The sequence below is a fragment of the Rhinoderma darwinii genome, chromosome 13 (genome assembly GCF_050947455.1).
Source record: "Rhinoderma darwinii isolate aRhiDar2 chromosome 13, aRhiDar2.hap1, whole genome shotgun sequence".
Taxonomy (NCBI): Eukaryota; Metazoa; Chordata; class Amphibia; order Anura; family Rhinodermatidae; genus Rhinoderma; species Rhinoderma darwinii.
The window spans coordinates 39,188,419-39,213,119 of NC_134699.1; the positions used below are offsets into that span (position 1 = coordinate 39,188,419).

A 24,701-nucleotide genomic window follows, 5' to 3' on the forward strand; every position below is an offset into this window, starting at 1 on the left:
TTCTGGAAAGACAGAACTTTATTCACACTGGCTAGTTAGATATTGTCATCCTCATTTTTACATCAACTGCCCATGAAGTACAACTATAGTTTAAATAACACTTCATTCTCGGTAGGGACCCCCCACTTAATAAAAAAAAAAAAACTTCATAACACTGCATTAAAGTGGCGGGGATTATGTAACTATGGCTAAAACAGAGAATAGGGACAAAGTAATTGTCTGAGATTAAAAAATAAAAACCAACATTTTAAAAAATATATATTTTTCCTCCAGAAACAGCGCCACTCTTGTCTTCATGCCGTTTGGTTTTGCAGCTGTTCCATTCAAGTGAACGAGTAAATCGGGCAGAACCAGAATACCCGATACATCCCATAGACAGGAATTGAAGGCTTTCTAATCTCAAACCTCGTAACAATCCTTGGTCCCCAAACGCCAATCTCCGTCTTGGGGGATGTGGCTGCAGAAAGGTTTCTCTGAATGAAGTACGTGTTTGTTTACCCAATCCCAGAGGACCCCTTTAATAGCAGTTACATCAATAGAAAATATATACCTACTGTAAGAAAGAACTCCTTCCCTACATTTTCCACTAGCTCATTTAGATTAGAGTTCTGATTTAAAGGAAAAAAAAAAATAGAAAAAAAAAAAGAAAAACACCCCCCGCTGCTCCATAGTAACCACTAGATTACCAATAAGGCTGGTTGGAAAGAGAATTCTGATTGGTTCCAATGTTCATTTTCTCCAATTTGGCATCTGCACCAATTTTTATCAAGTCCCCTTTGAGTCTGTGGTATTCGCCATCAAACATAGGTCTGGATTGTTAAAAGAGAACTATATCTCTGATTTAACGGAGGAGTATTAACTGCATATAATTGTATGATTTGCTTGATCTTTTAAAGGGGTTGCCCATAATTTAAAAAATAAATAAAAAGGGGGAGGGGTCTGTTTATCTTCAAGAAACTGCACCCCTCTTTGACATGGGGTGTGTGTGGCATTGCAGTTCAGCTGAATGGGGATGAAATAAAATACCAGCCCATGGTGGAAGTTTCTCAAAAATAGCAGACCCTTCTTTTTCTAATCCCGGACCACCCTTTTAAGAGATTGCAACATGGAAACAAATTGTGACTTACCATGTGGTTACATGATTATATTGGGAAAGGGGTGAGGGAGGGGGGGGGGGGATACTGTATCAACCATTTCTTTTGGACCCTTTTACGAAGAATGCACAAGCCTGGGTGATGTGCGTGGTCACAGCCAGATCCCACTATAAATATATAACTTTGTAGCTGCGCGATGAGTTGGTTCTTCTAAATCTGGATGGGTGATGGAAAAGTCCTTTAAAGTCCACAAATTCCTCAAAGTATCAGGACATGATGAGAGTCCTCGAAGTAGAGCTGTGTTTGTGCAAGTTCAGAATTGCCCGTGCTTTCTCCTGCATATGCAGCTGGTCCTGGGAGCCACCAAAAGCAATGATTTTCCAAGCCTTAGTCATCTGGGGAAGAAAGGGTACAGGTACTGTGAGAGGGATAAAAATCGCAACGGTTGTACCCTATAAGCACACTTCCAAATCCCTATATCCACTATAAAGGCATAGCTGCATTACAAGACAGAAAGGGGAGCGCACAAAGTAGAAACGGACATAAAACAATCACTATACATAACCCTCAACAGGCCACGCGTTGCGTGCACAATCCGTCCTCCATCCAAAATGATACTGTTAAAGCGTCTGTCACCACATTATAAGTGGCCTATCTTGTACATGATGTGATCGGCGCTGTAATGTAGATTACAGCAGTTTTTTTTATTTAGAACAACAATCCTTTTTGACGGAGTTATGACCTATATTAGCTTTATGCTAATGAGTTTCTCAATGGCCAACTGGGAGTGTTTTACTATATGACCAAGTGGGCGTTGTACAGAGGAGTGTATGACGCTGACCAATCAGTGACCAATCAGCATCATACACTTCTCTCCATTCATTTACACTGCAGATATCGATATAGCTATATCACTATGTGCAGCCACATGAACACACTATAACGCTACTCATGTGTCATGACAATGAATATACATTACCTCCAGCCAGGACGGGATCTGTATTCAGAATCCTGACCACTTCTGTAGCGTCTCTGTCATTTACAGCATAGCAGGCGTAGTCTCGCGAGATTACACTGTAAGCTGTCATTCACAGCGAGAGCTCGCTGTGCTGTAAATCACAGGGACGCTACAGAAGTGGTCAGGATTCTGAATACACATCACGTCCTGGCTGGAGGTAATGTATATTCATTGTCAGGACACTGCAGTAACATTAGTGTGTGTGTATGTGGCTGCACATAGTGATATAGCTATAATCGCTATCTGCCGTGTAAATGAATGGAGAGAAGTGTATGACGCTGATTGGTCACTGATTGGTCAGCGTCATACACTTCTCTCCATAACGCCCACTTGGTCAAAAAGTAAAACACGCCCAGTTGTCCATTGAGAAAGTCATTAGCATAAAGCTAAAATAAGTCATAACTCAGTCAAAAATGATCGTTTTTCTAAATAAAAAACACTGCTGTAATCTACATTACAGCGCCGATCACATCATGTACAATATGGGGCACTTATAATGTGGTGACAGAGCCTCTTTAAGGCTTGTCCACACACAACGGAGTTGCTGCAGAAAATTTCTACAGCAATTCCGTCGAAAACCAAAGGCTTTCCGCTGCTGCAAAAACGCACCATTTCCTGCGGTTTTTACAGCAGAAAATGGTGCGGAAACTGCTGTATTTTTCCCAATGTTAGGAGATGGTGATATCTCCTCTGAAAAACGCAGCAATTCTGAACACTTTCGATAGCAGGAATGGACATGCTGTGGTCCGAAAAATACGGACTGCAAATCAGTTTCGGCTCGGAAATTTTACGCATCATGTGGATGAGTTTTGTTAAATCTCATCCACTACGCTGCTACTGCATTCTTTCCGGCCAAAATTCCGGCCGTAAAAAAAACGCGCCAATTCCGGAGCGTGTGGACGAGCCCTTATGGTCAACAGCAGCAGTGAATGGTTAGGGTAAAATGCATGGCCATATTCACATAATAATCATGGCCATAAAAAAAAGCATGTCCTAAGGAGTGGTGGGTGAGTAGATGCCTCACAGTTGCCACTACTCAGCCTGTCGGAAAAAAATAATAATTGAATAACTTTTTTTTTAGACGGTTTTACAAAATTAGACCCACTATTCCCTATGTGCGTAGGATTTTGAATCACCTTGCACCTGAGGCGAATGCATTTATCAAAGTTAAAGGCCGTGTTCAGAAGGAGTTTTTCTTTTTACACCGTTTTTGCCAGTGAGATCACGGCAAAAAACGTCCAAAACTGCCGCCCATTGATTTCAATGGGAGGTGGAGGTGGAGTATCTCTGCATTGCCTACCCGGGCGATGGTTAAAACGATGGAGTCGGTTGCGATGTGCAGAGGACTTCCTAAGGCTAAACACTAGCGATCACTCAATGCCCTCCTTGAGATCACAGTAAGACCACCCTGGCATGCAGTGACCTTTACTTCAACTGAAAAGCGGATACACTCAGGAGCCGATTCTTAGAACTGGAGCAGACAATGATCACACATAGGATCCAGGTAAACATTTGATCCGAGGGATGGCTTTAAATGCAGCTGTGGCTTTAAAGGTTTCAAAATGGAAAAGGATAATTATTTAAATTCCTCTAATTATGAATCTGTGTGGGAGCCATGGGTGGCATAGTAATAGCGAGATGGATGTTGTTTGGTACGAGAACACCTGCAGTCAATTCTTTTCTAGCTTCATAATCTGCACAGAAATCAGCATGTGCAATTTAACCTTTTGAAAGCCTAACTTAAACCGTGAATGTTTAGAACCTAAAAGCAGCTCCGAAACACTCAAGTGAATATGTTCTAGCCATTTATACCATGTCATCCACACGGCAGTGTCGGGAAAAGTTTCACTGAAGAAACCAGACACTGCCTGCCGCCAATATGGGCGATAAGCCACTGTTCTATACAATGGAACATGGACCAATGTGCGGTGTACTGCCGTAAGCTGGGTTCCCACGTAGCGCAAAACGCTGTGGAATTTCCGCTTCATCCCATTTAACTGCTGCAGCGGTCATATGGGCTGCAGCGACTTCACAGGAGGCCGGCCTAGGCAGAGAACAGAGGGGCACATCACCATGCCAAGAGCCAGGGAGAAGTATAGACTTTTACTTTCTTTGTTCAAGCTCTGGTTTCGGCAGTAGATTCCGCCGAAAAACCGCACCACTATTGGGTGCGTTTTTTTCCGCCCGGAATTCCCTACAGGTTCTAGGTCAAACACGCTGTGAACTTTTACGCAGCATATTCGACTCGTGGGCACCTGCCTTAAGGTAACCCACTGAACCAGTCATAAATTACCAGTGTAACAGGTATCAATCACCTTTATTAGTTGTGCCCGGTACAGAGGTGGTTTATCGGTGTTCTGTAAATGCAATTTTATATCCTCCTTATCCTACACATACATAACGCCGATTTATCACCACCAGTACCAATAGAAGTCCTTGAACGCTCCTATTCAGTTCTAAAACTGGTAAAATTACATGGTCGTTTCTTAGATAAAGCGGTTTCTAGATGAGGAAGGGCCAACCAATATGGCCATCATGACATCTTCCACTAGGGTTACATAGTACGGTTGAAAGAAAGACATGTCCATCAAGTTCAACCAAGGAATGGGAAAAGGGAAGGGAACAATTTCTACACATTGACATAGGAGCTGATATTTTTTTGTTCTAGGAAATTATCTAAGCCCATTTTTAAAGCCATCTACTGTCCCTGCTGTGACGGCTCCTGCGGTGACTATTCCAGAGATTCACAGTTCTCACTGTAAAGAAGCCTTGTCGTCTCTGCAGGTTGAACCTTTCTTTTTCCAGACGGAGGGAGTGCCCCCTTGTTTTTTGAGGGGGTTTTACATGGAACAGGATTTCACCATATTTTTTGTATGGGCCATTCATATAAGTTAATCATGTCCCCCCTTAGTAGTCTTTTTTCAAGGCTAAATAGGTTTAATTCTGTCCCGCAAGTCCACGCCTCTTTTAATACACAACAATATCTTGCTGGCCTTTGAAGCAACTGATTGACATTGCATGCTGTTATTTAGTTTACGATTTACAAGTACACCCAGATCCTTCTCAACAAGTGAATCCGCCAGTGTAGCTCCCCCTAGGACATGTGATGCATGCAGATTGTTGGTACCCAGATGCTTAACTTTACATTTATCTACATTAAACTTCATTTGCCAAGTGGACGCCCAAACACTTAGTGTGTTCAAATCAGCTTGTAATTCACGAACATCTTCCATAGTCTGAACTATATTACATAGCTTGGTGTCATCTGCAAAAATAGAAATAGTGCTATTAATCCCATCCTCTATATCATTAATAAATAAGTTGAATAATAGTGGTCCCAGCACTGAACCCTGGGGTACACCACTTATAACCGGTGACCATTCAGAGTAGGAATCATTGACCACAACTCTCTGGATACGGTCCTTGAGCCAATTCTCAATCCAATTACAAACAATTTCTAAACCTACAGTCCTTAATTTACCCATTAGGCGTCTATGGGGGACAGTGTCAAATGCCTTTGCAAAGTCCAAATACACTATATCCACAGCGGCCCCTCTGTCTAGACTTCTGCTCACCTCTTCATAAAAACATTAGGTTAGTTTGACAATTTCTGTCCTTCGTAAAACCGTGCTGGCTGTCACTTATACTATTTTTTGTCACATAATCCTGTATATAGTCCCTCAATAGTCTCATTTTCCCCACAATGGAGATTAAGCTACTGGTCTATAATTACCCGGGGAAGACCTAGAGCCCTTTTTGAAAATAGGCACCACATTTGCCCTGCGCCAGTCCCTTGGCACTATACCAGTCACTAGAGAATCTCTAAATATTATGAAGATGGGGACAGAAATAACTGAACTAAGCTCTTTAAGAACTCTAGGGTGTAACCCATCTGGTCCAAGGGCCTTGTGCACATTTTATTTAGCTTGCACCATATCTACATTCATCCAATTCAGTATATCAACTGATATATTAACATCACTGGCAGCGGCTACATCAGATGCTCTTTCTTCTGTTGTATATACAGAGCTAAAGAACCCATTTAGTAACTCTGCCTTCTCTTTATCCCCTGTGACCAACTCCCCATTACCACTATCTAGGGGTCCTACATGTTCATACCTTTTACTTTTTTGAATTTACATACTTGAAGAATTTTTGGGGATTTGTTTTACTATCCTTGGCCACCTGCCTTTCATTTTATAACTTTTTTACAGATTTTATTGAGCTCTTTATATTTTACAAAGGCTACAGCTGTACCCTCAGATTTGTATATTTTTCAAATGCCCTTTTTTTGTCATGTATTGCCCTTTTTACAGAGGGTGTAAGCCATGTGGGGTTTAATTTGAGTCGTTTATACTTATTACCTGTAGGAATAAATTTTGTACTATAATTACCCAAAGTAGATGTTAATATCACCCATTTATCATTTGTACCATTATTTGACATTAGTTCTTCCCAGTCCATATCCTGAATTGCAGCCCTCATCCTGGGGAAATTGGCCTTCTTAAAATGAAGTGTTTTTTCCCTCCCAGCCTGTGTTTGTTTTTTACAGTATAGGTAAAATGTAACTATATTGTGATTACTGTTACCGAGGTTTCCACGAACATTGACATTCCCAACAAGCTCTGCATTATTAGAAATGACCAGATCCAGCAGAGCTTCACCTCTAGTCGGGTCTTCCACAAATTGGCCCATAAAATTTTCCTGCAACAGGTTGAGGAAATGTCTCCCCTTTGAGGTTGAAGCCGGACCATGAACCCAATTAATATCCCTGTAATTAAAATCTCCCATTATCACTACAGTACCCGCCTGTGCAGCCCGCTCCATCTGTTTATATAGCTGACCTTCCATCTCCTCAGTTATATTGGGGGGTGTCTATAGATTACACCAAAAGCAATTTCGGTTAGGGTTGTCACACTAACCTGTCCGGTTACATAGAGGTTACACTACGCTCCCGTAAGAACTGTATCACTAGGCAGACTTTATGTCTAGGAAACCCTGTCAGACCAATGATGACAAACATTAGTTATGCTCTGTTCACACATTTCTTTTCTGCCAGGTTCTCCCGCCGTCATCTTTAAACTTCTGGCAGGAGACGTGGCCATCATGAACGGAGGTACCCTTTAACACAACTGGATCATAGTACGAGTTGGAGCGCCACACTTCACGTTACCTATGAAGAAACAACCTCTATAGAAAAAAATTTATGTAATGTGACCGCTATCAAATTGCGCTAGCTTGTGTGAATTATTGATTCAAATAGTTGGGAAATTCTGGATTACTACCCAGCACTCTAACGTTTTATTAGAAGCCACTTACCGGTTCAGGGTCCTTGTCTGTTCGTGTTGCCGACTGTTTCTCAGAATTACAAATGATAGATTTATCAGGCTTCAAAGCGGCTCCTTTACTTTTGTTATAGGTCGTCTTCACAATGGTGTCTACATCCACAGGCGCGCTTGGGAAAGAGTCTGACATTAAGTGTGTGCTTGGCTCAGTATGGACAGGTATGCGGTTACTGGTCTTCTGAAGAGATGACTCCTGTGTTTTCACCAGCTCTCCAATGTCAGTGTGTGCGGTTTCTTGATGGATAAAGGATCCTTTGTTTGGCTTGACCTGGACAAATCCCTGATTTAATAAACTGTTCTCATTACCGCTGTAAGACGACTCATTGAGGGACATGGATAAGAAGCTCTCGCAGGTTTGAGGCTGAAGGTGGGGGAAATAGAGAAATCATCATCCAAAAGCTATCAAACTGCAAAACCATAAGGCAATACACAGACAGCAACAATAAAACCCCATCAGAGCCATTCTGAAAATTTCAGCTACAGGGAAATCACCAACACAGCAGTTATAAAAAAAAAAAATTAAAACACTTGGCCCCTTTTTTGGAAATCAGCAGATACCCACCCATTATTATCATCTTCAAACATATCATCAATATACATGTCAGTAGACTAGTCACTATCTGTATACACGTCCATAAAAGTCTGAACTATCACAATATAGCGTGAACGCCGTAAAAATAAATTATGGAGTATGGTCATTTTTAATTTAAAAAATATATTATATATATATATTTTGTTTATTTATTTTTTTATATATTTTTTTTTCTTCTAGTTCTGATTTTTGCTGTGGAAATGCAGCTATTCCACATTGCCATTTGTTGCAGTTTCTCTTCCCCTTTTGAACTCAATAGGTCAAATTTGCAACGAATAAGCAACGAATAAGCAACCATTCCGCAGCCTAAGTTGACAAGCAGTGGGTCAATTTCTGCACGGAAGGATCTCTCCCAATTTGATGCTACTGTCATGTGCAGCAGATTTTCCGTGCGCAAAAACAAAAGGAAAAATCTGCAGCAATAACGCTACTTGTGAACTTCAAACTAGTGTTTTCTCAGATGTGCCCAATCCTCATCTAATATTTTACCTCTACTTGTAGACAGACTGCCGAAGAAAGGGAAAGTGTGGAAGGCTTGACCTCCTTGTCAATAACATCTAAAGCAAGAGACTTCCGCACTTTCTTGATCGGACTGTGAGAATGCTGAAAGGATAAAATGACACTTTATACCAATTGTAACTGCGAAGAGGAAACACAAATTTTACATAGTTCTGCACAGTCAGCATTAAACGTGCAGGAATGGACCATTACTTACCCCAGGTTTCCTCTTCTGACGTTCATGCTTGGGCTCCTCTACAATGACCAGTTCTATACCAGACTCACTGCGCAGAACTTCCTTCAGATCCTCTTCAAGATGAGGGGTTGGAGGCTACAAATATGCATCATACTCGAGTCAGCACTGACCACAGCCAACATTGCCTTCAGCATATTACAGCAAGCATATTAACACGTGCTGCTCTCAAAAAATTGTATTTCATTGCTTCCCATTTAGATCTATGTATAGGTAGCAAATATTAGAGCATGTTGACACGCAGCAGATTTGTAGCGGGAATGCCTGCGACTGAAAATCCACCTCATACATCTGAATCGGGTGGTTTCTGCAGCACGTGCATGGATTTCTGAAAACCCCAAATCAGATCAGGGCCTGTTGACATCACGTTTTTTGTTTCTGTCGGGGGTAAACATCGGGAGTAGTACCGACTTATACCTCCAACGGAAAGCACAGACGCGGTATAGGCACAAAGTGGGATATGTCACCCGAACAGTGATGTCAGGTGCTTTCAACTACGGAGTCCCCAGCTAGGGCATCGCATCTGGCCAGGGACTCCTATCTTGGGAAAGCCCTTGACGTAACTGTCCATATATGGTTAAAAAAAAAAAAAAGAATCCATGTCCAGAACAGTGTCACTCTGGCTGGGTATTCCGCTCCTGAAGAAGCCCCTGACATTATATGGACAATCACGCAAGGGGCTTTAAATTACGGAGTCCCCAGCCAGAGCATCAGAGGAGTTCTATCAGAGGAGTTCTGGCCAAGGATTCAGGGACTGGAGAAGCCCCGGACATCACAGTCCATATATGGACAGTAATGTTAGGGGCTTCTCAAGTCCTAGAGTCACCAGCCAGAGAGCTACTGATACTCTGGCTGGGGATTCCATAGTTGGAAGCCCCTTACACAACTGTCCATATATGGAGTGACGTCAGGGACTTCCCCAGGGCTGCAATCCATGGGCCGAGCAATATGTGATGGTCTTCCTGGGGATTCCAGCCCTGGGATAACTCCCTGAGGTATAACATTTAACGGATGTGATGGATGTCATACAGTGGCATCTATCACAGACTCCTCAACATTGAAATTGCAACACCAAGGAGGAAAAGTTTTGGAATTGTGGAAATCACACAGGATCGCTAGACATGTTAATGATATGCAACTGATAAAACAAAAAAAAACTTAAACAAAACATTTTAAACATCTTCATTTATTCAGTATCGAGTATGAGCGCCACACGCAGAAATACACCCACAAGCCTTGGCATGCTATTAAGGAGGTTATTAATGGTGGTCTGAAGAATGTTATGCCCCACTGAATTCACTTGGGTATGCAAATCATCAAGATTGGCTGCTGGCAGCTCCCTTTGCAATTGCCGACCAATGACGTCCCAGATATGCTCGATAGAGGGAGACAAATCCAGAGACGCTGCAAGCCATGGTACCACGTTTAGGCAACGCAGACTGTTCATAGTAGCACGAACATGCAGCCTGGCGTTGTCCTATTGAAAAATGGCTTCTGGGACATTTTGGAAAAAGTGGATGTACCACTGGTTCCACGACCAAATCAATGTAACGTCGAGCTGTTAGTCTACCTAAAATGAAGCCTAGAGGGGTCTGGCTACCGTACATTATGCCACCCCACACCATAATTCTGAGAGTAGGACCGGCGTGATGTTCACTTGTGAAGGCCTCTTCACGGTGTTGCCCATGTGGTCTCCAGACCAGTCTCCGGATATCATTGTGTCAGCGACAAAAGCGGGACTCATCACTGAAGAGGATAGACCTCCATTGCAGCCTTGCTGTGCACCATGATAGCCTTTGAGAGCAGTGGTATGTGGTCAATGGAACACCTGTAGCTGTATATCTGGCTCGTCGCCCAATGTCATGCAAATGCCGTCTGATGCTTTGTGTCGACACTGATTGCCGCCCTAGGCTTGGGATGTGATGTCCAGTTCCACTTGCAGTACAGAATTGATGACGACGCGCCATTGTCCTAATCAGTCCATGCAGAGGTTTGCCACCGCGCAACTCTTGCCACCATTCCGGTTTTTCATTCTCCCAACCTCCGGGACACGCAACGTTGAACGGTGCTGAAATCTCGGCCGAGGCGCGTAGCGATCTGCCATAGTGATGAACCAAGTACTCAGTTCAAGGATTCTGTCCCCCTTAGATTGCGACAATGGCGATAACGGGAATGTCGATGAACAGTAGGCATCGCCTAATCTTCCACACTACTTGATCCGATTTTTGACGTTTTATGTGGCTAAAAAAACGTTGCTATCAATTTGGCTTTTGCCCCGCTCACTTTAGATTGGAGCTAGGTGCTTGAAAATTTGATAATTTACAGATCTTAGCGACACCTGCTACTTCCTTGATTTGATTAACCTTACGGCTTGTCCTTCTTGGTGTTGCAATTTCAATGTTGAGGCGTGTATATGCTCCAATGTTAAAAAAAACGCACAGTGCGTGGTATACTTTTTCTTTTTGCATGATTCCTGAGGAAGAAGCAGCGTTGTATACTACGTTATCCCATCCTCCAAAATACGTATACCAGCCCTAGGAGGTCAAAAGAATACTCTTCAGGCCTCAGACGGGCTAATGGAGCTTTATCGACACGTTTACATACGGAGCTTTCCCAACGTACACTCTAAACGTAATGTAAACAGGCCCTCAATGGGACAGAGGAGAATACCTTGGAGACTTTACAAGGAATTCATTTGCATTCCAGTCCAAGTGATCACACAATCCCGTGCACAATATAGGGTTGCACGATGCATCGAAAGATCATTACTATTTCGATGCTATGCATAACGGTTCAATACTGTTAATTCCTGTATTTCGGCCGCACAGCTTAGTACTGTAAAACATGAATTTGGTCAGAGCTGGGCTGCGGCTGTGTAATACAGCCATTGCCCCGCTCCTGACAAGTATGCGCCCGTGATCAGCATGAGGTGATGCGGCCAGCGCTGCTCTAATGAGCAGCGGGACTGACTACAGAGAGCATGTGGGCGCACCGCAAAACACCCCCATGTTCTGTCATCAGTGTCGGCATTATCAGCGCTGCGCCGGCCGCATCACCTCATGTTGACCGCGCACGCACACTTGCTGTCAGGAGCGGGACAATGGCTGTATCACACAGCTGCAGGCCCACCCTAACAGCGGAGATCAGAGAAACCTCTTATCTTCGCCGCTATTCCTTTGAATGCTGCGATCAAAGCTGACCACAGTAATCAAGAGGAAAATGAGAAAGGGAGCCCCTTGGATTGCGTTACAGGGAATTCCTGTGATGCGATCGAGGGACATACCATATATAGGCATACAGCCCAGGGTCGATTGAAGGACCCCAGGGCTGTCTGACCTTATTTCCAGTTAGGGCATACTTAGGTATGTCAGATTATTCACTGTGCAATAGTAAATATACGTGGTTTTTCCCTTGAGAAATATATGTGTTTCACTGGATAAATACCAATGGGAATTTTTTGGGTTAGAGCCTAACCTTTAATGTGAGATTTATTTCTCTTTTTAGCAATTTAAGATAGTGATACAATTGTATCCATAAAGTTCGTTCACTAGCGCTTGCGCACTTTACATTGATATATGTAATAAGTTCAGATAGGACAAGGATGATATTTAAATGGTTAATACCATCACACTCTAGTATTTATAATTTATTTTTGAATTTTCCTGGTTTTTATTTATTTTTATATATTTTTTCAAAAAATATTATGTTTAAATATTTTAGTTCCAAGTTGGGACCGGTACCCTCCTTGTCACAAGGTGCGTGCCAGGAACTGATGCAGCATGAGCAGCTGCTCTAGGAGTTCCTCTATATGAATCTCTTGTATTTCAGCTACTGCTGCTATAGAGATCTCTGTGCAGCTCTCTTATTAGCAGATCAGCTGCTTTATCAAGCACAGTACCTGCTGATACATAGCTAGCAACTATGTCCAAGTTTGATCATAGAATCAGTGCATTGTCTACACAGACCTCTGGAATGCCAGAAGGTCTAATCTATTAACTCTGTGAGCCCCTGATGAATTACTGCAGAGTTACTTATGAGTAAGGAAACGCGTAGGGCTAGATAACTACAGATAGGCAGGATTAGTGTTTTGCTAAAAACGAGATCTTCATTGTGGAATCCACAGCAGCAGCAGCTGAAGCTGTATCAGCTACTGGCACACACTGTGCTTGATAAAGCAGCTGATCTGCTAATAAGAGAGCTGCACAGAGATCTCTATAGCAGCAGTAGCTGAAATACAAGAGATTCATATAGAGGAACTCCTAGAGCAGCTGCTCATGCTGCATCAGTTCCTGGCACGCACCTTGTGACAAGGAGGGTACCGGTCCCAACTTGGAACTAAAATATTTAAACATAATATTTTTTGAAAAAATATATAAAAATATAAAAATAAATAAAAACCAGGAAAATTCTAAAATAAAATATAAATACTAGAGTGTGATGGTATTAACCATTTAAATATCATCCTTGTCCTATCTGAACTTATTACATATATCAATGTAAAGTGCGCAAGTGCTAGTGAACGAACTTTATGGATACAATTGTATCACTATCTTAAATTGCTAAAAAGAGAAATAAATCTCACATTAAAGGTTAGGCTCTAACCCAAAAAATTCCCATTGGTATTCATCCAGTGAAACACATACTTAGGTCTGTCCTAACAACTGCCTGTGCACTATCCGTATATAGATAAATGCCAGTACACTAAAAGCTTAAAAACAGAAAAGTTTAAAAAAAACAAAACATTTTTTTACAATACACATTACAATAAGTCAATACACAAAATACACACATTCGGTATTGTCACAACAATTTATAGCATCATTTACGTTGTAAAAAAAAAATAATAAAAACTGCTTTCTAAGTGTTATGAATTTAGTACCTCCATGTGCTGCTGCTCATTAATAGTAATTAACTCCATCATGTACCTTACACGTTAACCCAATGTTGCCTGTTATGACTGAGGAACATGATGGGGTTAATTACTATTAATGTGAGGCACATGGAGGTTCAAAATTCATAACACCACGTGCCTCACATCAGAAAACGGAAGAACTTTTTTCTATTATCGTTGGAAAAGTATCGTTTTGGTATCGAGAATTGCAATACCACACAAGGTATCGGTATCGAAGTCCAGATTCTGGTATCGTGTCAACCCGTACACAATACAAGCAGAATTGCAGAAGTTACATGCGCAAAGAAAAGAAAATCAAAAGCAACCTACCATTGCAGTGAATTGGACAAGATCAAGAATATTTAAGTCCCTAGTAACAAAATGATCAGTGTAATAGCACACTCACCAATGGCTTGAATGACCCAAACTTCTCTAAAGCATTCTTGAATGGTGTAGGTGTGTGTGGTGTATTGTCCCCCATAAACTTATGATTTGGCGTCATAAACCTAAAATAAAAAAGGAGGGGGATTTATACATTAGTCCCCAACCATGTAAACTTCATGAATCATGGACCAAAGTCACCAAAATGCAAGTCAGGCAAACAAACATCTACTAGAACAATTCCACACCAGTCAACAGAGTAGTTTCAAGTCTACAGTCTTCAAAGTGCTATCGTCTCTGCTTCCTGGGAGCTAAAATGATCCTAAAATGACTGGTAATGATATGGCGGAGCGCAATCAAGGGGTTAAAACTTACGCGGAGTTCTTCTGTAGCAGCGGTGTTTTGTCTCGATGGAGCGGTGTGGTCACAACAGCCTTTTGGCTGCAAACGGGTGTGGAGGTTAGAGATGGGTTTTCCAGCTCCAAAGAATCGTGTTTTGACCAAAAATTCAAGAACTGGGGGAAGTGAAAAAGATGCTTCTTAAATGTCTGGTTAGTGTTGTAATCAAGTATGATCTTACAGTTCTGATAGGATAAAACATGGACTTTAATGGGTTCCGTCGGGGTGTTCGCGATTTTACCAGACACAATAGCACAGCACGATGCGCTATGGTCTCCGGTAAACCCTGCCGGATCTGCGACGGAGTCCCCTAACAGATCCTGTGACGCAGATGTGAACAGAGGCTTACTTAGACTATGGCATAAACAGTAGTATGTTAAGAAACACAATGGTCAGGCTTTATGGAGTCATACCTGTGAAGGAGAGAACGGTAGTGATTTAACAGGCGTGCTTTTGGGCGTCATGCTATTTGTATCATTCGTGGATGTGCTGCTGTTGGTCACACTTTCCGTGACAGGCGACAAGGTGATCTTCCTCTTCTTGTGATGTTTCAGCAAGGATGGTGGCGTACCAAATCCAGCATGTGGACGTGGAGATATAGGAATTAACTCCCCCTTGCTACCCTTACTCAGGTCAGACAAAGTGTGTCCATCTAGACGATATTCAGTAATATTGGTTGCCGGGGGTTTTGAAGAAGCAGCAGAGGTGGGACTGCCAACGTCCGTAACCACAGAGTCATCTGCCAAATCAAAAGTGGTGAGGTCACACCAACCTTCAGAATCCTAGAAAATAAAAAATTAACACCATGAACAATATACGGGTAGCTTCACACCCAGCTTTTTTTTTTCCTAGGAAAAAAAATTTCATTTTTTTTTGTGGCTAGATGTTATTTGGAAGTCAATGAAGAAATATTGAACGCACTACAAACATTGTGTTGTAGTTTTTTGTGTTTTTTAATTTTTTTGGACTTGCATTTGGCAGTGGCGTTTTTTTCAAAATCGCAGCAAGGGATGGTTGGGCATTTTTTTTCAGGCAGTTAGTGGTGTATTTGTCCCATAGACCTCCACAGGTTTTTTTTTTTACCATCTTAATAAAATAAAAATAAAATAAGAACCCGCATGAATCGATGTGCATCACCTTTTATGATTTTTTTTTGTCTTCACAAAAAATGCGTTGCACATCGGAATCTTTGCAAATCGTGCGATTCATAGATCATTGAATGCAATGTGAAAAATGCAGGTAGTAAAACACACTATTTGCACACAAAAAACAAAACACATGTACCATTTTACTAAAAACACTTTTAGTTTTTAAGATGCATTTTTTTATTTTTTTTTTGCCAAAAGCAAAAAAAACACATATAAGACACTGATGCACATTGATAAGACGTTGAAGCCATATCGGTGTTGACTCTACAGACATGCCATCAATATCTCTGGAAAAAAGCCTCTACATATTGTTCAGAGGGCACTATAGGATCAAAGAAAAAGATAATATGTTATGGAATTTTATATTTTCTAAACCGGGCAATAGGTAAAGCAAAACTGTGGTTCGTTATTTGCTTCTTACCGACTCAATCATTTCATTGCTTGGCACCAGGTAGTTTACGTACTCCACCATCCATTTCTCTGGTGCAGAACTCACAGAGGCGACAGCAGACGAAGGGCTGGAACCCGCACTCTCTTCTTCCTCCTCCTCACCTTCACTCAGCTGCTCACATTTTACCTCAACTATTTTCACTTCCAATATGTCGCCGTTGAGGCCATTCTCTACAGTCTCTACCTCTACCTCGGAACCCAAGGACTGTTCTTTCTGTAATTAAAGAAAAATGAGTAGCGGGAAATTAGGGGCATGTTTCAGGTGATTTAGGCAATATTTCAGAACAGTAAAGCTCTATGGGTGTATTCACACAGCCGTGGTTTTTTTTTTGTTTTTTTTTTTTAACGGATCGCAAATACTAACCGGCAAAATAATTAGAACATGTTCTATTTCCACGGCTCGACGGACCCCCATAAAAGTCAATGGATCCTTTTTTAAACTGCCGTTTTTCAGAAAGCCATCCGTGTGACGGCCGTTAAAAACTTATCCGTGGCTAGCAGTGGCGAATGCAGGAAGTTGCCCAGAAAACCCCCTGTGACCAGGGTCTCTTGCCCAGGGAGGCCCTCACAAAAGGTGCTCAATTATATTTGCATCACTAAAACACGGATACAATTAACAGTGCTGGCAAGGGAAGATTCCCTTTCACACCAGTCAGTGCTTTTTTGTGATGCAGGTTGCACAACGACATCATTGTGCCGTCCACGCTGTTTCACTGGAACCGGTCTAGTCAGAAGACACCAGGCCTACATCTGTAAAGGAGAGAATGGTGCTAGAGTATGTGCGTGGCACCACCTACAGGGGGGCAGTATGGCTGGCACCACCTACAGGGGGGCAGTATGTCTGGCACCACCTACAGGGGGGTAGTATGCCTGGCACCACCTACAGGGGGGCAGTATGCCTTAAACCAGCGCTGATTTTCACACTAGGAGCAGTGGTCAGCAAATATTCACCGGCGTCTGGGAGTTTTTAGGCGGTTAGGACAAAAAAAAAAAATTTTTTTTTTTCATTTCTATAACGGACGTGAAAGATGAATGGCAAACGGCCGTTACAAAAACAGTCAGACAGCCGGGAAATGGCTGAACATTTGGACACACGAATGCAAAACTTCTGTGAAAAAAGTTTCATGTTTTCTTTCCCACTGTTGTGTGAATATAGCCTTACACAAATGGGTACCTCTTCCACAGCAGCCTGATAGCCAGAGTCTTCCTTTTCCTCCTCTGTAGTGCTGCTCTTCATTCCATTCAGATAGCCGCCTGTCTCTACCTTTCGCTTAATGGTCGAATTCCAATGATTTTTCACTGCATTGTCCGTCCTGTGGATGAAACACACAGACCCATGAGATACTGAAAGAACAGAAAAAATAAAGAAAAACATTGACTTCTAAATTGTTTTCTTTCAACCCAAAAAAAGAATCACGTAAAGTGCAACATCTTACTAATGGATTTTTTTTGTACTATTTTATAACTGCGAACACTTGCAGTTGTACGCTTTATCAAATCACATCCTTCCGGTTCAGCTTTATTAAAACATTTTAGTAAATAGAATTGTGCAGCTCTATACACTGGACTGTCAGAGTGTCTGTCAACAGAACCTAATAAAGTGACCATAGACACTGTGGTAGTAATGTTCTAGGTATTTAAGGGTAATTTTTTTTTTTAAAAACCTAACATGTCAGGTTTAATTTGTGGTGGTCCAGATGGTGAGAACATCGATGTCCCGTTCCAGTGTGTGGACACCATAGCGGCGCATGCGCAGTAACTAGATTTGGGGCCCGGACGAAGCAGGGAAAGGTGTCGGACGATACAGGACAGGCCATCTCAGAGGAGATTTTGGCATTTAGGGCGGGCCAGTTATTGGCGGTGGGCGTAACAGGAGGATCGAACAAGAGAGCCGGATTATTACCATAAAAGGCGCAAAATGTTTGCAGACCTTTATTTACGGTTGGAGGAGGAGTTTAGGAGGGGGGGGGGGGAATCGGCAATGAACTTTTGACAGCAACAACCAGCGAGGGGGTGAGTGGAGTTCAATAGGTGAAATGCTGGTGACAGGTTCCCTTTAACCCATCATGAAATAACTGTACATCATGATGGGTAAGGAAAAGTATAAAGTGGGCTCACGGGCATAGCCTGTTTTATACGCTGCGGGTGTTAGCTGGGTGAGCCGTGGGATCCAAGCCGTTAGAGAGGGTGAGCTCCTCTGTCATCACATTCCATAATTCAAGAGGTTGAAACATTACTTACCGCCCAGGCAACATCTTTGCGATTTCTGCCCAGCGATTGCCTAGAAGTTTGTGTGCCTGACAGATAATGCGATCCTCCTCTTCCGTCCACGAGGACTTCTTCACCTCGGGATTAAGGTGGTTATGCCACCGCTCCCGGCACTGTTTACCCAGCCTTCCCTTTAGCTGCTTCGCAATAAGTGTCCAGTGCTTGGTCCCATACTTCTTCACCAGCTCAATAACCTGCATATGCACAGGAGGTTTTATATTCACGTAACATTTTCCCAAGGTGAATGGTCCCAAATCATAACATTTCAGGGATTATTTCTCCTTAGAACTATTTGCGTACTTGGCGGTTACCTTCTCATCTTCTTCTTTAGTCCAAGGTCCCTTGACCCGATCAGGATGAAGAACGCGGAGCCATCTGTGCTGACATTGCTGCTCGGTCCGGCTCTAAATAAAGACAAGTGAGGTAAAAACACACGTAACACCATCCATAAAGAGGTTCTACTCATAGAATATTTATGGGAAATTAAACATTTTAAGCGATCATTCTACTTATACATGACAATGGGGAGAGGATTACAGGGCTACTCACAGGCATGTGGCTGGCTATGTGTTTCCATTCACCCTGCCCATACTTTTTCACAAAGGCTCTCAGCGCTTCATCCTAGTGAAGTGAAAGCAGGTTCATTTAGAAGGCTGTAATATTATCAAATAAATAAGTAGGTAACCATCTTTTAATTCATGGTGCTTTTTTTTATAGTCTAAAACGAGACTACATGTGGGTCAACTGACAACATACATGTAAACCAGGGCTAGATAAATCTTAGTTCTAGTGTGATTAAAAAGTCATCACATCCAGGGTCAGCTCATTGCACCTTAACCCCTTAGGCTGGGTTGCCGGGCGGAATCTCCGCTGCAGAAAGAGGCTCCTGTACGACCCTGGACTGTAGCCATGGCAACGCATGCCTCTGTTGTCGTCGTGCAGTCGGCCTTCCTGGGATGATGCAGCAGCCCATGTGCGTGACGCAGCACTCACATTCTTGCAATTTTTGCGGCGTTATATTTTTCTTTCATTTTTAGACTTTTTTTCAAATTAAATGTAAGGAAAAAAAGAAGGTGAAGTCCCATAGTGGAACTGAAGCATAAAATGGTAATACAGCTAACTACCTGATTTCTCATATAATACTTCTGCATTGCAATGTATTATATGTGTCAGTGCGAAACGGACAGGCAGCCCATTACAACTCTTGTACATAACTGAGATCCGGCCGTAAAAAAAAGGTCCGTGTGTTGGCCGGATTTCCCGGTGAACGGGACTCCTAGAATCATAGACATTTAGGATGCTAGGAGTCTCTGCCTCCCCAACAGCAGTTCCGCGGGAAGGCAGAGACTCCTAGTATCGTAAATGTTTATGATTCTAGGAGTCCCGTTCACCTGTACCGTGGTCGGGCCGGGAAATCCAGCCGACACACGGACTGTTTTTCACGGCCTGATCTCGGTCGTGGGCAAGAGCTGTCAGGCCGGGTTCCTACGCAGCTAAACGCTGTAGGATTTCCGCAACGAAATTCTGTGCGGAAATTCCGCCGCATTTACAGTAGCAGCAAAGTGAATGAGATTTAGAAAATCTCATGCCAACGCTGCAGAAAAAAAAAAAAAAAAAACACAGGGTAAACATTAATAAATTGACCTGCGGTGCGGAATTTCATTCTGCAGCATGTCAATTTATACTGCGTTTTAGTTGATTTTCAGTTGCGGGTTTTCCTCTTTGAATTCAATGGGGAGGCAAATCCCGCAACAGGAAGCCAAGTGTTGCGACTTAAGTCTTTTGCGATTACGCCGGAAAAATCCCAACGGGGAAAAAATAAATAAAAAAATTCTTACCCAGAAGTCTGTGTGTCTTCGTCCGGTCCGTCCTCCTGTCACCGGCCGCAGCACGGATTGTAGCGTCATCCAGGGAGGCCGGACCGGACTGCACATGAGGGACGCATCGCCATAACGGCCTAGGTAAATATGAGCATTTTTTATCACTGCTTTCCGCAGCAGAAAATCCGTCTGAAAAAACGCACCACGATATGGTACGGTTTTTCGGACGGAATGTACTGCGGGTTCCAGGTCGGATACACTGCGCAGATTTTACGCAGCGTATCCGACCCGTGGGAACCGGGGCCTTAGGCTTTGTTTCTGGCATCTAAGGGATAAATCGGCAGAGATGGGAGTAATCGCCGATCCCGGCTTTTAGAGTGGGGCAGTAGGCTGTATATTACAGCCGACACCCGGTAGTGTTAGAAGTGTCACATCCCATCACAGCACCACAATAGTATAGCGGCTGGAAGGGCAGGGAGGTGTTAAACGTTAGTCAGCCAGCTGTCACTGACAGCATCCAGCTCCATATCTCTCTGCAGAAGAATTTACAAACCTAGACCTGGCATAGATTTGTCCAAGCCTCATGTAAACAATGATGTACGCAGCTGGGAGACAGTCTTACCTCCTCATGAGTCCATTTCACCTTGACTCGGTTCTCCCTGTGCTCCGGGACATCAGAATCGGTGTCTTGATAGTGCAAGTCTTCCAGATCGTCACTGAAGAAAGAAAAGCGAAGGTTTTTAATTATTATAAAAAAAAAGTGAGAAACAGGGAAGAACTGGCCAATACGGTCCATGGGCGTTATGGAAATAGCCGAGCACTTCTTGAATGTATGCGGTTCCAGCTGCCTCCAGGCACCGGATATTATGCAGGGGTCGCTGCTGGAAGCAGATGCCTCCGTACAGCGGCCTTGCTGCAACACTGCCGTTTTACACCTATTCACTTGAATCGGAGCAGAGCTGCAGTACGGCCGCTATACTGTGACTGGAGCCATCTGCTTCCGGCACCCACCACTGCATAATATCCGGTGCCTGGGTGCAGGGTCCGGTTCTCATACCCCCACCAATCATATACTGATGACCTCTCCAACCCATGCCCGGACAAACACTTTCAAAGGGAATGCCATGATATTACACTGATTATCTGCTCTTCAGATTAGCCATAAATGTGTGAGGGCGGGGTTTTATAGCCCCAGAGATCAGCACAAGGAGCACTGAAGCCCCTTCACTAGAAGAACCAACACTCATGTTGCGGCTGTGTCCATAGTTCTGCAGGTTGCAACTGGAAACAGTCAACAAGCTTGTTGACAGACAGCCCTTAGCTTAGCTTCTATAATGCAGTATCAGAGGTAGTAATTCCTACATGAGATCACTACAAAGGCACTGATATGCTTTAATATCAGTCTCATGCGTATTTCTACACGTGAATCTGTACCCGCTTCGCTTTCATACCGGAACGCGTGACAGCTTCAGTACCGCTGGGATCCAGAAACAGGCATTATCGGCCAATGAGTGGCTGAGGTGGTGACGTCTATTGATTTAGCCCAGTGGTCCCGCCGTGGTGCAGGCTGTTACTTGCTCTCCTATGAGGAGACACTTGAACACCGCTTACCACTTTCCTGGTACCGTCCCGATTTGTAGGCTCCTGTCTCACTAGATCAGACTTTTTTTTTCGCGGATCTAGCACAGCAGGCAGATATGGCAGAGTTGGGTAAGATACTCCAGGTGATGTCCGTGTTCCTCTCCGGTCTGGTGCTCTTCTGCTGTATCCTCTTATTTTATCATGTTTCCTCTCAAGTATGTTCTAAAGGTGTAAAGCGGCTGCATTTAATATCTGCATTACAGCCACTATACATGAACTTCCTGCGGTTTTACTGAACCAGACTCAGGTAAAGATAGGGGTGACCTAATTTCAGTAGAACCACAAGAGGAAGAGGCCCGTGTAAAGCAGCCGTAATACAGACACTAAAACGTACCTGCATTACGGCCGTCTGAAACGGATTTTGGAGAAGCTGGACTCATGGCGGTCAGCTCAATACTGAAGAAACATCATTCTAGGAAATGTCTGTCCATTTGGGGCACCCCTTTAACCTATATAACCCACAAACATGTATTTTTACTGCTTTGCCCGCTAAGATGTTTTATGTTTTTATCTTTACATTGTATCTCAATATATTTAAGGCCCTTTAATATGGACGAAAGAACTCTCGTCCCCGATCATTGCCCTATGTAAACAGGGCAGCGAACCGCCGATGATCGAGCAAACGCTTGTTCATTGGCTGATCGGACCTTTTATGCTGCCATAAAAACTGTCGCTAGTCAGCAGCACATCTTCCTGGATAATAGGGGGATGCGCTGCCGACAAGATGCTAATGAAGAGGAACGATCGATCGCAGTATCGATCATTTGTTCCCAATCATTCCATTTAGATCGACAAGCCGTATTGTCAATCGTTAAAGGTAGTAAAACACGTGCAAATATCTGCCCGTGTAAAACCACCTTTAGCGAGTAATTTTGTACGGTCTTGTTCTGCAGTTCTAAAACTCACCAAGAAAAAAAACCCTGCTTGCTGTCATGGAATGTAATGATTCTTCTTTACATGAAGCAATAGAATCATCACGTTTACGGTTTTGGTTTCTTTTTAATAAATTGAATTTGTTCAGTATTGTGTAATCAATACATATTACAAAGCTGGGATCACTGGTCAGTCATGGTGGGGGTACTGTAAGCAGGTCATCTAAGGCTAGGTCTACACGATGACTTTGGCTGCGACACTGGTCATGCGGCCAAAGATCACATGCGTGCATTTTACACATTTAAAGTGAATGTGACTGCATAGTGCCCTGCAGGCCGCCATGACCACAACCCTATATAGTTTCAAGGAATCCAAACCAGCTAGATTATTTTTTTTTGCGACTGCCGGCTCGCAACGCAGCCCCATTGACTAATTATGTACAATGGACGCCGTGTCACACATCGATCTTTGGCCATGCAACGTGTGTCGTGGCCAAAGTCAACACGTAGCATGGGGTTAAGGATTCGTTCACATGAGCGTTACAGGCTCTGTAAGGCTTCATTCACATCTGCGTCAGGGCTACGTTCTGGCGTCCCATCAGAGCTTTCTTGACTTTAATGGTGATGGATCCGGTGCACATGGCTTATGTTTGTTTCAGCCATAGTTCCATTCTGTTGGAAAGCTGACGGAAAGCCAGAACGGGGCCCTGACGCAGATGTGACGCAGCTTTAGTAGCATCTGTCGCCGATCCGGCCAAAACTGCCAGATAAAATAGCACAGCCCTAGCTTAACGGAACCCATTCAGCTAGGGCTACACAACGACTTTGGCCACAACACAGGTTCCACGGCCAATTATCACTGAACGCTGGATCTCCGTGTCTGCATAACGGTGACGTCAGTAAATGTGGCTGCCACGTTCACAACACTACAATTGCAAACAATCCTTCAAGTTAGGATTTCTCGCAATTGTAGTGCTACGGCAACCTGCAGATCGCAACATTTTAGTTACGATGATGCAAGCAGGGCGACACCGCGATCTTTGGACACGCGTCCTGTGTCACGGCTAAAGACGCCATGTAGCCCTCCCCTAAGGGTCAATGTGTTTTGTGGGGCGCCATTGGTGTACGTCATGAAATAGATCCAGCGCTCCGGTACCTTCTTTGTTTTGCTCTTATGATGAAATCGAACAGAACCAGATGCAGACGGGGTGCACAGCAGTTATGAAGGTTCATGATGGGGTAGAGAACAAAACCACTAATACAAGTGCAACCAATTGAGTAATAAGAGAGCAGACCGGTGTAGTGCACAGAGGAGGAGGACGACTCGGGTGATATTAGGGTCACATAACCTTAAAAGCACCAACAGGATGTTTATAGATCTCCAGGCCGGCAAATATAAACAAACACTGAAATAAGTTTCCCGCCGATCTCCCATAGCTAGCCGTCTCACCTGCGTCCCATCCGGGCCATGACGATCGCCTAGCCGCCGATTCGGGCGTTATTGTTTTTCCTATCTCCCGCCCGCTGCGCGCGCAGCTCGGGTACGCCTTTTCCGGGGTCGGAGGACACGCGATGACGTCAAGGAAGGGACACGCCCAGAGAAGCTGAGTCGTGCAGAAAGTAACAGTGTGGCCAATGGGCGGGCTGACACGCTGCCACGCTCCAATCAGAGAGCAGCGCGGGGCGGCGTCCAAAAAGGCGCTCAATCTGAAATTATAGCACCAGTGAGTGCGGATTGTGGGACAACAGGGAGCGTCAAATACCGCAGCGTCTTCGCTCTTTCCTGACATTTTTGTTTATAGGGTTTTATTTATTTATTTAAGTTATTTAATTAAAAAAAAAATATTTTTGATAGACAGTTATCAGGAATCCAAGACAAAATGCACAAGAATTCTAGCAAAATATATTATGCTGTTTTGATAAATTTGCTACGGGAACGCTGCCTTTTTTTCTGCAGCTGTTTTACCTGCAGATTTACTGTTAGGCTGGGTTCACACAGAGTTTTTTGCAGGCAGAAAATCTGCCTCAAAA

At 43.4% G+C, this 24,701-nt stretch overlaps 1 protein-coding gene across 1 annotated transcript; it reads right to left on the reverse strand.

Moving 5' to 3' along the window:
• MYBL2 (MYB proto-oncogene like 2) lies at window positions 1-24,219 on the reverse strand. The gene is made up of 14 exons (XM_075845365.1): window positions 24,121-24,219; window positions 20,780-20,873; window positions 18,887-18,958; window positions 18,649-18,741; window positions 18,311-18,531; window positions 17,244-17,382; window positions 16,041-16,283; window positions 14,885-15,253; window positions 14,448-14,587; window positions 14,098-14,197; window positions 8,765-8,878; window positions 8,539-8,652; window positions 7,432-7,818; window positions 1-1,489 (listed from the first exon to the last, which is right to left on the reverse strand). The coding sequence occupies exons 1-14, from the start codon at window positions 24,138-24,140 to the stop codon at window positions 1,361-1,363; spliced, it is 2,235 nt and encodes a 744-aa protein (XP_075701480.1). The 5' UTR covers window positions 24,141-24,219; the 3' UTR covers window positions 1-1,360.
• Window positions 24,220-24,701: the final 482 nt, after the last annotated feature.